The sequence below is a fragment of the Notolepis coatsorum genome, assembly GCF_963971535.1.
Source record: "Notolepis coatsorum genome assembly, chromosome: 17".
Taxonomy (NCBI): Eukaryota; Metazoa; Chordata; class Actinopteri; order Aulopiformes; family Paralepididae; genus Notolepis; species Notolepis coatsorum.
Genome location: NC_140181.1, coordinates 58,659,687 through 58,677,247, shown reverse-complemented (window position 1 = coordinate 58,677,247; position 17,561 = coordinate 58,659,687). Strand labels below are relative to the sequence as shown.

Genomic DNA, 17,561 nt, shown 5'->3' with positions numbered 1-17,561 from the left:
TGTTGACTGGAAGCAACTCACTGACAATCAACGGGTGTATTAGACCCATAGCTATAATATAAGATATATTTTAAGCACTCGCAAATTAAAGCGATGGCGTTCTAGCGCCCCCTGGCTCATTAAAACCTCTTAACAAGCGGGCAGAAAAGTGGCAATTTTTTTACTTGAACTTGAGGACTGCATACTCACTTTTAGTGCTAAAGTAATAGAGTTACATAGGTCTGAACTTGAGTTGTAAAAAGCTTGTTACTCAAGTTTTTCTGTAGTAGTTAGTAGTCCAGAGGTAGTATTTCCCCAGAAGGTGCTATGGCTTACAAATCCAGACGGAGCCATAGCCTGAAGCCTTATGTAGTAGTACATATCCACATTTCATAAAGATCCATTGAGAAATGAGTGATTAGGAGTGATTTTGGTAAACTGTGTACAAAGAAAAACTCAGTTTTCTCATAGACTTCAATTCATTCGGCTGTTTTGCTCTTCCTGTTTTCGTGTTTCTTCGTGTTTTTTGTTTCTTTTATTTAGGTCCCCATGTGGGGTATCATTGGAAAGCCACACTCATTGGTTACAACAATCCACAATCATTTTCGAGATCGGATCTAGATTGACGGAACTACTGCAGCCTGAGTCGGGAGTAGTATTTTTTTTATAAAAAAAATGTAACCTTCTCTTTCTCCTATTTTTCTCTGATTTTTCTCCCCGTCCCAATTTAGTCATTGTGCCAATTCCCCCCCTCCCCTACCTGGTTGTTGTACGCATGTTCTCCCACGAGTCGGTACAAGGGTGTCCTGATGTCGAACGCACGGTTCCTCCAAGACGTGCGCCGTCAAGCCAGTGACGCTTTTTTCACTTGGCAGCGAGGACTCTCATTGTGGAGTGTAATGCGTGGGAGGGCACGCTATCTCCACCAAGTCCTGCCCCGCTGAGCAAGCGCAGAGACCTGACCTGTAGGCGTCGCTGTCCACAACGCCAGATTCCCACCCACCAGCTTCCCACCCCCTAATACTGCCAATTGTATTAGTATGAACGACCAGTCAAGCTGGTAGCAACGCCGAGAGCTGGGCTCGAACCCAGCATCTCCTGCGTTGGTGACGAGTGCAATCTCCGCTACGCCACCTGACCGCCCTTCGGGAGTGGTATTTTGCGCAATACTATACTTTGCACAAGCCTCAAATACCGGCATGTAACTCGAGAACCGCTAAACGGATTTTGTCGGATTTTGTTGCTATCGACAGGCAACAAATAAGCCTTCAATACGATATATATATATTGTATTACAAAATATGCACACCCGAGCCACTAGGGGTTGCCAAAGTGCTGGTAGCAGAAAATCCAAAAAACTTCCCATATGAGGGACGTTGCTGCTTAGCGATGGCGCTGGATGAGTTAATAAAGTTGTAACACAACAACGTCATGAGCGATAGAGAGAAGGAGAGGAATGATTATTGGGCTGAAATCTCTAAGACGGTGACGCTCCCTTAGTTGAAACCGATCCGAGTTCAACCTCAGGGCATGAAGAATGACTTGACTCCTCACCCAGGCCTCCGGAGAGAAACGCCAAGAACAGGGACGCGTCAGAGCTGAGTGTGCACAGTGACCGCCAGCGTCGTCCTCACAGCTAACTAACCACAACTGGTATGCAGAGGGTTGCGGGCTACCATGGCAACAGAGGCTAAATTTTGTGAGTGGAGGACGGTGTGTTGCCGCACCCACCACCAAATCACCAACCACACTGGAGAACCAACAGAGAGAGGGGTGGGGGGGGGACGCGGGACGCAGGGTAGCAGCTTGTGAATAATTTGTAGGGTTGGTTGCGATTTGGGAGAGCAGCACATGATGTGTGTTTCAACCAACCAATCAACCTCAAATATATCCCCAACAGGCAGGCGTGTGCTATATTGGCATATTGCTTCATTTGGATTTTTAAGGATTTTTTACCGGAATTCTATTGTTTGATAATCAGACCTGAAACATGTTCTGTGTCTCTAGAGCCACATAAGACCCCCGAGAAACAGACCTGCAGTGAACTGCAGACACCTATTTCTGTCCTGCTCACAACAGAAGGAGGATTCAGGTTAGAAATCTGCTAAATGCCTCTTTAATATCTAATATTTTAATTGGAAATTACTCTTTTGGTGCTAATGTCAGTTCTTATGGCAGTTGCATAACTTTATAGACTACAACCATAAAGGCAACTTGATTAGGACAAATATCTCACGATGCACTTTCATGAAATCTGGAATCCAGTAATAAAGATATGATTTATCCCCAAATCCTTAGTAGTTTTGACCATATCTGAAATAATAACTCACACTCTATGTTATTATCCACTAGAAGTCTTGCTTCTGTAATATTAATAGCAGACTGGATATATTAGTAGTAACATGCAGGGTATCTGATATAATTTCCCACAAAGAACCTTGGAGCTGAAAGGAATGAAGAGGCTGCGTATAATCATATCTGACACCAGCGTAATCACTAATTAGCCCGAACACAAGGCCGTCTCCCTCGTTGCATATAGATGTCACATCCTGGATTCAGAGCTCATCCGCTGCACATTGGACTATGATTTGACTGCAGAGAGACAGAGAGAGAGAGAGAGAGAGAGAGAGAGAGAGAGAGAGAGAGAGAGAGAGAGAGAGAGAGAGAGAGAGAGAGAGAGAGAGAGAGAGAGAGAGAGAGAGAGAGAGAGAGAGAGAGAGAGAGAGAGAGAACCCAGTGTACAGCTGGGGATCTCGGAATGAGAACATCATTAGAAGGAACGACTGGCATGGTCACTGACTTCCAGGTCGGGATGAACAGAATCCCCTGCCCTCGTTCTTCTTCGTCATGGATACAACAGAGGAGAGATACTGATTCCAGAGGGGAAGTCTAGTTTTCACACAGCAGCTAGTATACATGTCATAGTCGACACACAGCAGCTAGTATACATGTCATAGTAGACACATTAGACACACTGATGTTAAGCACTTGACTAGACAGGTGCCTACTGTTTAAACAAATGATAACTTTGACAGATCTTTATCTGCGACCAGCAGCTCTATGGCTCGCTATGTTTGTCGGTCCACTAAACTTAGTGTTCCACCCCAAATTGTGCCCACAGTTTTTTGCCCTAGGAGGCATGGAGGTTGTGCGTGTGTGCGCGCGTGTGTGTGGGCGTTTTGGCACTCCCGAAATCCACTGACTCCTCAAACTTTCCAATCACTTATGGTTTGTGCAGTATTGGAATTGGAACACCTTTGACTCGGAATGACTCTGTACTGTCCGACTGCTGGTTAGGGTTTAGGGTTCGTATTGTGACTATTCTGCGTTTGAGAATGTATTCTTCAAAAATCACCAAGGAAAAAACCATGTGTACAATGTATGAAAAGTGAAAACTATGACCCCATTCAGAAGGGAGTGGCCTCCTGTATCACCTTTATACCTTCTATCCTTTAGGCATATAAAAATATATTTTTTGTTTCCTGTTGGTTGTCAGTTAAGGCCATGGGTAGGTAGGGAATTTATTTAATTTAATTTTTTATTTAATTCTTTCCCACGGCGACTATGGATAGGGAATTTCTTTATTTAATTAAAATGTTCACAACAACATGGATGCATGTACTCTGCCAGCATGTTTAATATCCATAATACTAATGGTTTGACTAAGATTTTTATGAAACTTTATTGTAATTTAAATATTTAATTTTTTTACTCATAAAATAAATTGGGTCGCACCTAAATCGGCAGGGTCGGTCGGCAACCGGAAACAAACAATTTTTTTCTTTTAGGCCTTACACAGATGCAGTAGAATAGAATAGATACAACATGTAGCTAAACATGTTTGCCAAATTTCCCCCGGGAATATGAATAAAGTATTTCTATTCTATTCTATTCTAAACGCACGTTAGACTCTTGTTTGGGTTTTAATAATAGCCGACGACATCATCGCTGTATAAATAGCCAGCACCTTTGCAGTCTCATCTGAATTCGAGGCATTGTGGAGAAACTAATAATATACTTGGATCACCACCGGAGAGAATAGAAGAGAGAGAGAGAGAGAGAGAGAGAGAGAGAGAGAGAGAGAGAGAGAGAGAGAGAGAGAGAGAGAGAGAGAGAGAGAGAATCAAGGAAGGAGGGGGAGGATGATGAAAGTGAGAGAATGAGGGGAGGAGAGTTTGAAAGAAGAGCAAGGAGGGAGGGAGGTAGGGAGTGAGTGGAGGAGGGAGGGGTGAGAGGGGAGACGGATGGGAAGAGGTGGGGTGGGAGGATGGAGAGAGAAAGAGAGAGAGAGAAAGTGAAGGAGGGAGGGAAAGCACTGTGTGTGTGTGTGTGTGTGTGTGTGTGTGTGTGTGTGTGTGTGTGTGTGTGTGTGTGTGTGTGTGTGTGTGTGTGTGTGTGTGTGAGTGTGAGTGTGTGTGTGTGTGTGTGTGTATCTCACTAGCGCCTTATGGTCATTTCCTCATCTCACTTTGATAGAGACTTCAGTTGGCTTCAGACTTCCACCACACATCTGTCTCTCTCTCTCTCTCCCTCTCTCCATCTCCCCATTGCTCTCGTCTCTCTCTCGCCCATTCTGTCATCGGGAGTTCCTTTCAGTGGACCCCGAACCTTCTTAAATACCTCCTGTCCTCCTCCATCCATCCATCCATCCATCCATTCATCCATCCATCCATCCATCCATCCATCCATCCATCCATCCATCCATCCACCCCTGTCTCTCTCTCTCTTTCATTCTTTCTCCCTCTTTCCATATCTTCGTCGATCGCCTCGTTTCTTTGTTGTTTTCCTCCGCCATGCTGTTGCTCTACAAGCGTTTCCTCTCTCTCCTAGAATCGATCTACCGCCGCGGGGCCAGAAGATGGAGGAAGCTCTACCGAGTCAACGGGCACCTCTTCCAGGCCAAGCGCTTTAACAGGGTGAGTGGAGCCGCCTGTCCAACACTACCACTATAGCAGCTTTAACAGGGTGAGTGGAGCCGCCTGTCCAACACCACCACTGTAGCAGGACATCAACTCAAGTGACATACTAGACCTGGGGGGGGGGGGGGGGCATGTCGTTTTTTTCAGGATATAATTGTTTACCTCTGAAAAGGTCAGATAGTGTATGATATATGTTACATATTGAATACATAAGTGCCCCCAAGAGAGAAAATTGTATCCCTGGATCGCTGTATAAAACTTGAAATGGTCTGTTTGGCTGTGGTGATGGTGATGGTGGTGATGGTAGTAGTGGTGATGGTGGTGGCCATGGTCCTACTGTCCCCACCACATTTACGGTACCAAGTAGCATCTAAGCTTAATTTCTAAGCTTCATGTTGTTTCGTTTTTCTAAGCTTCATGTTGTTTAATTTCTAAGCTTCATGCTGTTTCATTTCTAAGCTTCATGCTGTTTCATTTCAAAAAGGACATTTTGGGGATTTGTGTTAATCACAATGTGTGTTGTTGATGTTTGATAGTGGAGCTTGAAGGCATACTGTTACTGTATGCAGTAAAACATTAGAATGTGTTACATGAGTCATTAGAAGCTATCAACACAAGCTTATAACAAGTTAGAGAACGTCCTTTTGTGGAGTTACAAAATGTCCCATAATGCCTGTATTTTGGGGGTTGGGGGGTTATGACAACTTCCTATACAAATTGCATGGCCATGTGCAGTAGTTCTGTAAGACTAGTAACTGGTTTGTGTTAGCCATCTTCAGCCACCTTTTAGTGAAGCAATCAATACAGTATTGATTGAATACACAATTAATATTGTGATAACGGTAGTCAATTAATGATGGCCAGTATAGTGATATTGGTGCTATCTCAACGCTTTTGTTGAACGATAACAGTAAGATATTTTGTATGGGGTCTTGTTGCCAAGCACAATGGTAAGCTTCCCAAATCAAAGTATATGATTGCATGTGTCCGGATGGCAAACATAGAATGTTGCTCCTCTACTGCGGGGAGATGTAGTACACACTACACAGTCATTCATAAACACATAGCGGCTTAATTATACATTACAGGTAATCAAGTCACTGCTGCCCTCCAGCCATGCTGTCTGGGTGGAGATGTATAATTCATACTGTCCTACATTTAGCCTGTTTGTTACTTTGTTTTAGCATGTATTTCTCTATTTATTTATCTTTCTCTCACAAACACACACACACACACACACACACACACACACACACACACACACACACACACACACACACACACACACACACACACACACACACACACACACACACACACACACACACACACACACACACACACACACACACACACACACACACACACACACTTGCTCACGCACACCTTTGTTCTTGTAATGCTATTAGAGCTCAGCAAGCTCCAAATAGTTTATTTGTTCCTTCCGAGAGCCACCATTAGCATGTGCTCTGCACCGGCGTTGCTATCGTGGCTTAATGCACATTGGACATTCTGACTGGAGGGCAGGAGTAAGAGGTTAATGTCGTTACAACCAGCACTTAAGTGCCAATCACATCTGAAGGGGGAAACGCAACGCTGGCTCCTATTGCACTTGATGGTGCTTGACGAACACAAGATGAAGGTGAGAGAGGAAGATGGCTTGTACCACTTCCCTTTGCATTGTTTACTACATCCTCGAGAAAGAAAATGTCCATCCCCCCATTTATTTGAGCCAGTTTGCGGGATTAGATTTGTGCCTTTCGTGAAAAGGCCCCGGTCATTCTAATTCACTTTAAGTCCTCAGTGTTGAGCTGAGTCATTGTTGTTCTTTTTCCTGGCGAAAGTGGGTTAGTAAAGCTTATCTCAGACCAGTCCTTATAGTTAAACACCTCCCCGGCGTATTAGCGTCTCCCAAGTGTGCTATGATCTTAGTGTCTAGGCCAGATAGGGTGTTAGCTGCTTTACCTGCTCAGCTCTTCATTGCTCTACGTGTCCATTACTCTGCATGCTCATTGCTGTTGATGCACTGTAACATAAGGTTATCCTATAACCCTAGTTATATGAGTATACTTTCTCCACATGTACACACCTATTTACCTCCGCCTGGCCACACCCACATCCGCTCCTATATAAGCGGGGTCGTGGCCACACAATCAGCTCCTTCCCAAGTCTTTCACCACCGAAGGCGAAGACCATGGGGTCCTCAGTGAGTCAGAGCAGAGCGCTCGCTATACTCATATAACTAGGGTTATAGGATAACCTTACGTTATAGATCGTATAGCTTTACACTTTGCTCTATTGGAACACAGGAGCTGAGCAGAGCAAAAAGCTCGACAGATGTACCCGCTGAGGCCCCCTACAACCATCAGAACCGGGGAGGACCCGAGCCCCCCGGTCCTCCCTAGTGGAGGACGGGAGGGAGATCGGATCCGACTGTGCGAAGAGAGTTTAGCACCTCAAACGCACAGGGTGAGCAGACCGTGGGACTTACCTTCGTTCAGAAGGACCCACGACCATTCTGGCGTGCATCCCACATGCCACCAGGGAACGGACGGGAAGCAAAAACAAAACGTCACAGCCCCCAACATCACAGGGTCGAAGGTCAAGAACCCAACCCTGTGGCAAGGCTGCAGCAGCGGAGCGCGGAGGAGGTCCCAGCCCTAGGACAACCTGAGGACTAGGACCCCCTGAAAAAAGGGGCCTGGTGAGGCCAATGAGGCCGCGGCATCGGGACCCCACCAGACGGTCACTGGTGACACCACCCCCCACATCGCCAGCGTATCGGACAGGGCCCAACTCAAGAGCAGGCCCTTCCCCCCTTGGCACGCCGCTCTGAAGCACTCTCCAAGTGGCTACCCCCCCACAACACTGCAGGGCCAGTCGGCATGCCGGGGAGACAACCCCCAAGGAGGTTGATCCCTCAATCCAGGCAACAGGCCCCAAGAGCAGAACTCGACCTGTGCCTGGAGCACTGCCTCCTCCTCACCGGTGGCATCGGGTCGGGGAAAATGGGGTTGGAGCACGGAGCGCTCCTCCTCCATCTCTCTGCAGGCTGCCGTCATCTGTTGCATGGCCGACCCGAAAAGTCCAGCATCAGAGAGGGGGGCCGTGAGCAGTGGAATCCTCCTCTGGTCCGGCACCCGCGCCTGCTCCAGCCAAAGGTGGCGCTGGATGAGAGTGGCCAGGGCGCGCTCCTTCCCAGCGGCTATCGCCTGCAGCTGGGTCAGATGCAGGATGGCTCCAGCTGCCTGGGCGTGGAGGTACCGTTGATGGTCATCTAGTACCTCCCCCCCGCCATCAGCCCCGACATGTAGCGCGCCAGCTGCACAATGTTGGAGGTTGCAGCTAGGCTCTGTGTCGAGGCGATGTACACCTGGTCACTCCATGAAGCCAACTGCCTAGCCGACTTCCCCTGGGGAACTGGCTTTCTTAATGGCTCCCACACCATCTCGGGGCAAAGGATGGATGCCATCGGGCTATCAAGTCGAGGCACCCCGTCCTTTAGCCCCTGGACCAAACCCACCACCCGCATGACTGGCACGTAGGAGGGGGTAAGGCCAACGATGCGGGATATTACCTGTCCCCGCACCACGTAAGCCTCCATCGATGGGAAGAATGGGCAGACAACGCCTGTCTCTCTCACAGGACGACAGATGCCGGCAGTGGCTGCGGCAATGCCACGCCATTGGCGGCTGCGGCGGCCGCCATGAGCTCGGGGAACAAGGCAAGCAACTCCCCTTGCATACCTTCTTCCACGTCACTCGCATCCCTCGCGTACGGGAGGCTGCACCGGGCGCCATCGTCCGATGCGGCAGATAGCTGGGCATCTCGTCTCTGGGGTGGAGGCTTTAACCCAGTCCCAGAGTACGAGGGTCCCCAGGGAGACGTAGCACTCCCTGCCACTCCCTGAAGGGGAGAGTGACACGTCTCCGCTGGGCCTTCGAACAAGAGAGCCCCCGCCCCCTCCATGTAATCCTCAGTCTCCAATCCATCGGATATGGAGAAGAGGCGAGAGAACTCTCGCTCGGCTCCAGCACAACACTGCCACTAGGCCGTTCACCCCCGCTGCTCGCCGTCCTACGACGAGAGCGAGCCGAGGCGAAGAGTCTGCGACGCAAATCCTCGGCCACCAGAGGAACTGTCTGCCTATCGGCCTATGGGAGCTCAACGGCCCCTCGGCGAAGCATACTCTCCTCCGGGCGCCGCTCAGGCGCACCTGCCTGCCACAACCGTGGAGCCAGAAACGCCCCACGACGCACGGAGGATGCCATGATAGTGAAGCACTGGTGGAGGGTAGCGTTGTAGTCGTCTAGACCCTCTGACAGTGAAGACATTATCTCTTTGTTTTTTCGAAAAATAGCGAGAGAGAAAACACAAAGATACAATGTCAACGTAGCTCCTTTCCAACAAACTACTTTTGGCACTAAACTTAAAGTGGTGTATACAGACACTTTCGGTGGTGAAAGTAGGGAACGAGCTGATTGTGTGGCCACGACCCCGCTTATATAGGAGCGGATGTGGGTGTGGCCAGGCAGAGGTAAATAGGTGTGTACATGTGGAGAAAGTTTTTCATTGTTAGAATGGATAAAGGGATAGTTCCAATAGAGCAGAGCGTAAAGCTATACGATCTATAACGGACTGCATGTTGGAGGTAATTGTATAAAGTTGTAAATTACTGTTTTGAATCAGATACTGTAAACTATGGTGGGTGTTGTGGTATTTTCTTTTCTTTATTAAATATTATTTATTAAGTATTTTTCCAGAAAATAACACATATACTCTCTTTTTCAGCAACACCCTGCGTAATTAACTTATAACTTATATCTCGTACTCTTTGCCACTGAGCAACTCCACAGAGCAGATGAGGTGTTAGTGCCTTGCTCAAGGGGAGAGTTATTAAATCACTTTCACCTCCTATATTATTTTCTCAGGCCCGAATCTTGTATTTCAGGCTGGTGTCTGTATTATAGCAAGACGCTATGGTCTGTGTTTGTGAGACTGTTACTGTGTAATATCACTACTGTGGAAAATCTCGTATTTTCGATTTGAGTGATTTTTTTATTGAATTGAAAGTTTACCGCGTTGTAAGCAGGTGTTGTGACCCAAGAAACCCATTCAAAACCCAATGTGGAATGCGATATAAGACAGCTGCGATGCGTTTTTTATTTAATTTTTTTTTGCTGTTGACCCCTTAGTCAGGATCTTGGAATTCGCTGGGTGATTGTTGCTATGGCAGATTTCCACAACCCTGCTTGGTGCACAGCACCGTCTTCACCATGTAAACAAGCCACAGAGAAGTAGGTCAGGACCCCCCCCCCCTTCACCCGCCTCTCCTCCCTCCCTATCCCTCTCTCTACACCCCCTCTCTCTCTTTCTCTCTCGCTCATCCTGCTCCATCTCCTCCTGACATTGCAGCAGAGACAGAGGCAGATGCTTTGTGAAGCCTTCCCATTAGAGATAATGGGCTCTCATTATCTCCTCTCCTCTCTGGTCACGTGATGCACCAGACGTTTGCCGTCGCTCCTGCCTCACGGCACCTTGCCATACAAGCGTCTATTAGGCAGATGACACCACCGTTGCATGGTACACACAAACTAGAACACCAGAATAAAACAAGAGTCCCCCCTTTTCTGCTGATACATTTATCATGTGGTGGGAGGGGCTTATTTCAGAGCAGGGTAGATAACTAGTGATTTGTATGTTGGTTGTTAAACACCTTACTTAAGGCTAACAGACAATGGATAATGTGTTAGGATAGTGTACAAACTCTTTATAACCAGCTCTTGTGGAAGTGTACACTGTGGAAGTTGTGGTGGAATATATTATCATGTCATTATGGATCTGTTTTGAGATATCGTTTTATCATTTTACAGACTGATACACTGAGATCAGTGTAATGTGTGTGTGTCTCTTCACACACGATAATCTCCCCAGTCCTCCCCAGCCAGCCAAAGCAATGTTGTTATTTACTCCTGTAGCTGGGAACCATTTTATTTACTTTCATCATCCTTGCAAGTGTGTATTAAACTATGTTCTGCCATATAGGCCATAAGCCACATAGCTTGTGGGAACCGCTCTGTTTTCCTTGTAAGACAGCCATAACAGTCATAGTATTGATCATTTTAACCACCCTCCTGGTTATTTTCCAGCTTCTTACGTCATATGCATGTATCAACTGTGTGTTCAACAAGACTTCGGTCTCACTTCTTGGTCAGACATTTGTGTTACACTGGTCTGATTCCGAACTGGGCATTTCCTTGTATGATCAAATAAGGGAATAAATCTATCTAATTTTTTATTCAACTTTGGACTCAGACAATTGTTATTTTCTCACATTATATTATAAACTTCCATCACAAAGTGTAGTGTGATAGTGTATGAACCAGTACAAGCTCTTTATAACAGGTTTGTAGAAGTGTACAGTATCTATGCGATAGTGTGTGAGCCAGTACAAGCTCTTTATAACAGGCTTAGGCAAGGCGGAACGCTATCGATGTATCTATCGATAAATAGATCAATACAGTGTATTAATTCGTGTTGCGTTTCTTTTTCAAATGTAGCCAAGAGTAAAAACCCTAACCCTATCAAAACAGCAGTCAAAGTGTATATTTTCAGCACTACGTTTGTTTACCAATGATTTTAAGTGTTATAAGCTAAATATTAGTTTATAAATATCTCTGCGCATCCCGGCGGAAACCAGATGAATTAGATGCGAGGAAATAATGTGTCATGACAATGTTGTAGTCCTACGAGAGAGGAGACCCAGGGCTTTCGATGGACATAGACATTTCATAAAACTACACTATCCAGCTCACACCAGCCAGTTGAAAATATTATTCGCGAAAAATACTGATGTTAATTTTGTGATTATCTCACAGGTCGAACAAGCCTGAACGTTATTGCCATAAAATAGAACGTAGTTTGTTTCTTTACCTTTATGTATCACAGTCTTTGCTGCCTTTATGGGCGCCTGGTGGTACTAAATCCAGATTTAACTCTGCTAGTGGAATGAGGAGATTTGGCCCGATCCATAGATGTATGACGTGGCCATAATAAGGTCATTTATATGCCTGATATTCTATATTCTATATTCATATTTCAATTTGCATGTGTCTGGATGGCAAAATTCAGTACTGTATCTACAAAACGCCTTGTAAATCATCTGCCCTTTATTCATTTGCTTTTTTGTACACTTGATCTCAAGAAGGTCCTGAATGAGATCAGTGGCAATTCCCCACGTCTGTGTGAGGGCTGTGGGTGTGTGTGTGTGGGTCATGAGCAGATAATAGGGACTCTTAAAGTTATACGTGAAACGAATAACCACTAACTGCTTACGCAGACGTTTTAGGAGAAGGGAAAAAACAAACAACACAAAACAACCTTTACAGGTGGAAGCCCCAAAGTGAGCACCCGAGAAAACAAGCAATGTCCAAAAACACAGGACGACACTCATCAAAGAGGCATTGTAGAAAAAATAAATAAGCCACAAAGGCAACTCCTAAAAACAGAGTTTATATTGAAAACATAAAACAATAAACCTCCACCAAGGGAGGTCATGTGCAAAGGACAGTTCCAAAAGAAAACACTACCATAAAGGGCTCAGCCTTTATAAAATAAAGTGTAAACTAAGCCAGTAGCCGGCGAAAACAAGTATAGCTACAAAAGAAGGCTAAATGCTGAATAGGGCAGCACTACAGTTAAATATAAGAAGCCTGACCAAAAGTATAGCCAGCACAAGGAAATTAATTAGCAGTTGACACTGCGAGATCCAAACTTAAATAGACTCAACATGGCCATAGGCACAGCTGCACTGAATCAGGTGCAATCAAGCCCACACACCTGCCAACCCATGAGGCAATTAACCACAGGGACCAGGGATTGACAGTTATCCCTCACAGAAAAGTGAAATAAAGAAAAAATAGACAGCTGCCCCTCACAGAAAGGTGAAATAAAGCAAAAACCATGAGAGTCTGGTCAATGTTAGTGTAACCGGTCTTATTTGACATGCCCCGAGTGGGTTTTGAACCCCGGTCTCCCGCGGGCGGCATCACAGACCACTAGACTAAGAGGTGAATTCACTTCTAGGTAATGGGTCTGGATGCCTCTGGGGAGTGAGTTTACTTGCAGTACCGCTTAACGTCCACAGCCACTTCACTATACACAGTCCATCGTGACTGTGGATAGACACGCGGTACCTCCGTTACACTCACCCCCCTAAACTCACTCCACCACTGTAACCGGTCTTATTTTGACATGCCCCGAGTGAGAGTTGAACCCCGGTCTCCCGCGCCGCGGGCGGCATCACAGACCACTAGACCAAGAAGTGAATTCACCTCTTGGTATAGTGGTCTGTGATGCCGCCCACGGCGTGGGAGACCAGGGTCCAACTCCCACTCGGGGCATGTCAAAATTAGTGCTGTCAGGCGATTAAAAAAATGTATCTAATTAATTACAGGATTTGTAATTAATTAATCTAATTAATCGCGTTTTAATCGCATAACCATTTTATGCCTGATATTTTATATTCTATAATCATATTTCAAATTGCATGTGTCCGGATGGCAGAATTCAGTACTGTATCTACAAAACCTTCTGTTTAATCATCTTCCATCTATTAATTTGCTTAGATTTTTCAGGTCTGGTCAATTTGAGCATAGTGTTATTCACAGTCAAAGATAAAACAAAATTTGTATTGATATTCTCATTTGGTTCATTACAATTTACTCAAGCCTAGTAACAGACACAGTATTTCTGACACTGGGAATACATTCCCTGAGATCCATAGATGTCCCTAGAATCAGATACCAAGAACATGCAAATGGACCATATAAAAAAAAGTCTGTAATGTGTATTCTACGTTCTTATGGAATGAATGAGATAAAAAAAATATATATATATAAAAAAAAAAAAAAAATTGTAATAAATGTTTAGTTAATTTTCATAACGCGATAATTCACTTATTATTATTCACTGTCAAAGATGGAGATCATGTGTACAAAAAATCTAAGGAAATGAATAAAGGGAAGATGATTAAACAGAAGGTTTTGTAGCTACAGTACTGAATTCTCCCATCCGGACCAATGCAATTTGAAATATTATTATAGAATATAGAATAGCAGGCTTATAAATTACCTTATTATAGCCAATTCGCACATTTATATATTATATACAAATATTATCTTTCAAATGGCCGAGTTCAATTTGGATTTAGTATCACCAGGCGTGCATAAGAACAGATAATGAAATCTTCTGTAAATACAGTAGCTTTTTTATTTTGATCAGGGTGCAACCATTTTTAAACTAATTTCAAATCTAATTGTTGTTACATGCTAAAAATAGGAAACAAACTGCGCTTCAATATATGTCAATAACGTTAAGTGTTGTGGTTTATTATCCAGAATAATAAGAGATATTAAAAAATGCATACAGAAGTATGAAGCTTGAAACCCCATAGAGCCTTTTGGGAAGTGTCATTCTGAAAAATTCCAATGCTGATCAAGAGCTAGCGGTGTCCTTTACAAAATGGCCACAAGAAAACTACAATTCCCATGGTTCACATTTTCCAAAATGGTCGCCTCTCACGAAGTAAACAAGACCAAAATTAAAAGGAAAATCTATCTAATAACACTTTAACCTATTGGTAAACTAACGTATTGATGATCATATACATTATAACTGCTGTTGTGACATGGTTATGATGTTTATACTTGAATACGTTTGAAAATTAAAACGATACTTTTGTCAAACAGTCTGGAGAGATTGATTTATGACATGATGTCATTTGCGGTCCGCCGATGGACCGCACAGGTGGAAGAGGTTGGGATCCAGAGTTTTGCTGAAATTAATGTTAAAATCACCAACAATTAGTAGGTTATCCGTACAAGTAACAAGCTCAGAGATGAAAGTGGAGAACTCATCTAGAAAGAGGGAGTAAGACCAATTTTTTTATATAGAATGGCCTATTGGAGGAGGGAAACAAACAGGCAAGAGAGGCGAACAATGAGGCCAAACTAACTGAATTTATAGACTACTGTAGGCTACAGTCAGTAGCCAACCGGAGATTAGCTTATGAGCTACAAATCAAGGAACGCACCAGCCGGAGTAAGCCTCTGCTAGCACACCAGGAAGCTAACCGTCAGGCTAACTGGCTACAAACAATCTAACAAGCAAATCAGAGATTTGCAAGTCTGTCAGGGAAATGTATAACCCACAGAGCAGACCTGGCTAACGGCAGGGTAGTTGAGATTAAGAAGAGGAAGCAGGGTATAAACCTGTGAACATGCCAGCTGAGATAAGCCTCTGTGCTAGCGCTCCGAGAAGCTAACCGACAAGCTAATCGACAGGATAACAAGCTTCAAACAATCGCAAATATCTACAGTATGTGATAATGTATGAGCCAGTACAAGCTCTTTATAACAGGCTTGTAGAAGTGTCTCTACATGAAGCACATTGGAAGATGTCCGCTCCTGGCTGTAGTTTATATTATATCAATTATGAATGTCCTTAATTTATAGATGCAGGGTATGTGTTAAGTGTTACCAAGTGTTACAATATTAGTTTTAGGGCTAGACCTTTTTAATTAAAGGCTAAATATTTTTGGCTCAGATAATGATTTTGATATTTCAAAGCTTAATTTTCTGAAGAGTATGCTCCCAAATCTGACAATATTCTGTAAGATTGTATGAAAGCAGACATTTAGTTTTTTAATATCCTTGTTTTTTTAATCATTATGAAAACAGTCAGTAAAGATTGAACTTAAAGCTAAATTTTATATTAGAAAACGCTGTATTACCCATTGCTTTAACCTTAAACATAAGACAATTATTTTTGTCTCACACATATAAATAGTTGTATACTTAAAATAAGAACAATTGTCAGATATGTCAAGGCATGTTCTATTAGAACAAAAACATTTAAGGTACACTGATATGTCTGTGGCATTTTTGCCAATAACAATTATATCTAATATCGGCTTTTATATTTATTTATACTATATTAGTTTATAGTGAGAGTATGTTTGTATGGTTGTATGACATTGTATTGTTTTGTGCAGCGTTTTCACACCTGGGCATCTCTCTCAGCCTTGACCGTAAATCAGACAGCTCATCATTTCTGGCTATTTCAGCTGAGTCAGTTTCCAGGCACTCATATGACCTGCAATACTCTCTGCCATGCGGTGTGCAGAATCACCGATCGATGAAAATCCTCTCTCATTCTCTCATCCTCTTGTCCTACCTGTCTGGAATCAGCTACGTGACTCTAGGCTGACTCCCTGACTGAGCTGAACTCAAGACAAAGACAGCAGGAGAACCATGTAGTGTAGAACAGTTCATAGGCAGGATAACCATGTAGTGTAGAACAGTTCATAGGCAGGAGAACCATGTAGTGTAGAACAGTTCATAGGCAGGAGAACCATGTAGTGTAGAACAGTTCATAGGCAGGATAATCATGTAGCGTAGAACAGTTCATAGGCAGGAGAACCATGTAGTGTAGAACAGTTCATAGGCAGCAGAACCATGTAGTGTAGAACAGTTCATAGGCAGGATAATCATGTAGCGTAGAACAGTTCATAAGCAGCAGAACCATGTAGTGTAGAACAGTTCATAGGCAGCAGAACCATGTAGCGTAGAACAGTTTATAGACAGGAGAACCATGTAGTGTAGAACAGTTCATAGACAGGAGAACCATGTAGCGTAGAACAGTTCATAGGCAGGAGAACCATGTAGTGTAGAACAGTTCATAGGCAGGAGAACCATGTAGTGTAGAACATTAGTTGATAGGCCCCAAATTGATAGGTAATAGGTCAGGGTCCCCAATTGAATAAGATGTTTGTCTTAGGGACCCCCATCTGAGAAGATATTTGTTGTTAGATGTGATTTAGTCCATAATTCCATAACGGACATATGGAGTGGAGATAACAGAGGAGAGTGAAATCTATGATCCTAATATTCATTCTTATACATATACTCTCATTGTGATAATTTTGAGTAAAATATTAGTGAAATTAAAGGAACATGCCAACATTACGGTAAATGCACTTTACCATCTTTTACAGAGTTAGACAAGAAGATAGGTACCCGTCTCCTCTCTGTGCGTTCAGTAGAAAACTATCCGGCTGCAAGCTAGCCTAGCTTAGCACAAATTAATGGAAGTGGATACGGATCCGCGAGCTTAGCTTAAATCTCAGAGAGAGGTGTTTTTGGCCAACGGCTAGGCTAGCTGATCCGTATCCGCTTCCATTCATTTGTGCTAAGCTAGGCTAGCTTGCAGCCGGATAGTGTCATCTCGAATGACATCATAAGGACAAGTGAAACTCATTAACTATCATCATCTAGCAAATCAAGTGAATTTGTGCGAGCCTATTTACAGTGTGATCTGCGATATGATTGTGTGCAAAAATATAACGGCATCACTTATTTGGGGAAGTGCTCCTTTAAGATGAATGCAGGGTGCATGGTCAGTCCTTGATATTTGTGTGTGATGTACAGTATTTTTAACTGTAACTCGCTCTCACAAATTGTAATAAATCTCCTCTAATGTGATGCAGAGACTGCTACACAGAAGCCATATACGTATGTGTTCTCTTGTCCGCGTGTCCTGTCATGTCGGGTGAACTGATGTTGTGTCTTAATGATGTAAATCTGCTGGTAGATTACACCGGTG

At 44.0% G+C, this 17,561-nt stretch overlaps 1 protein-coding gene across 1 annotated transcript in view; it reads left to right on the top strand.

Moving 5' to 3' along the window:
- The window catches only part of prkcz (protein kinase C, zeta), a gene marked incomplete at its 5' end in the record, with an annotated part of 473,324 nt that overhangs the window by 262,136 nt on the left and 193,627 nt on the right, over positions 1-17,561 (top strand). The window contains one exon of the mRNA XM_084334199.1: positions 4,810-4,895. Coding sequence (XP_084190325.1) covers positions 4,810-4,895 — 86 coding nt within the window. The remainder of the gene's footprint in view (positions 1-4,809; positions 4,896-17,561) is intronic.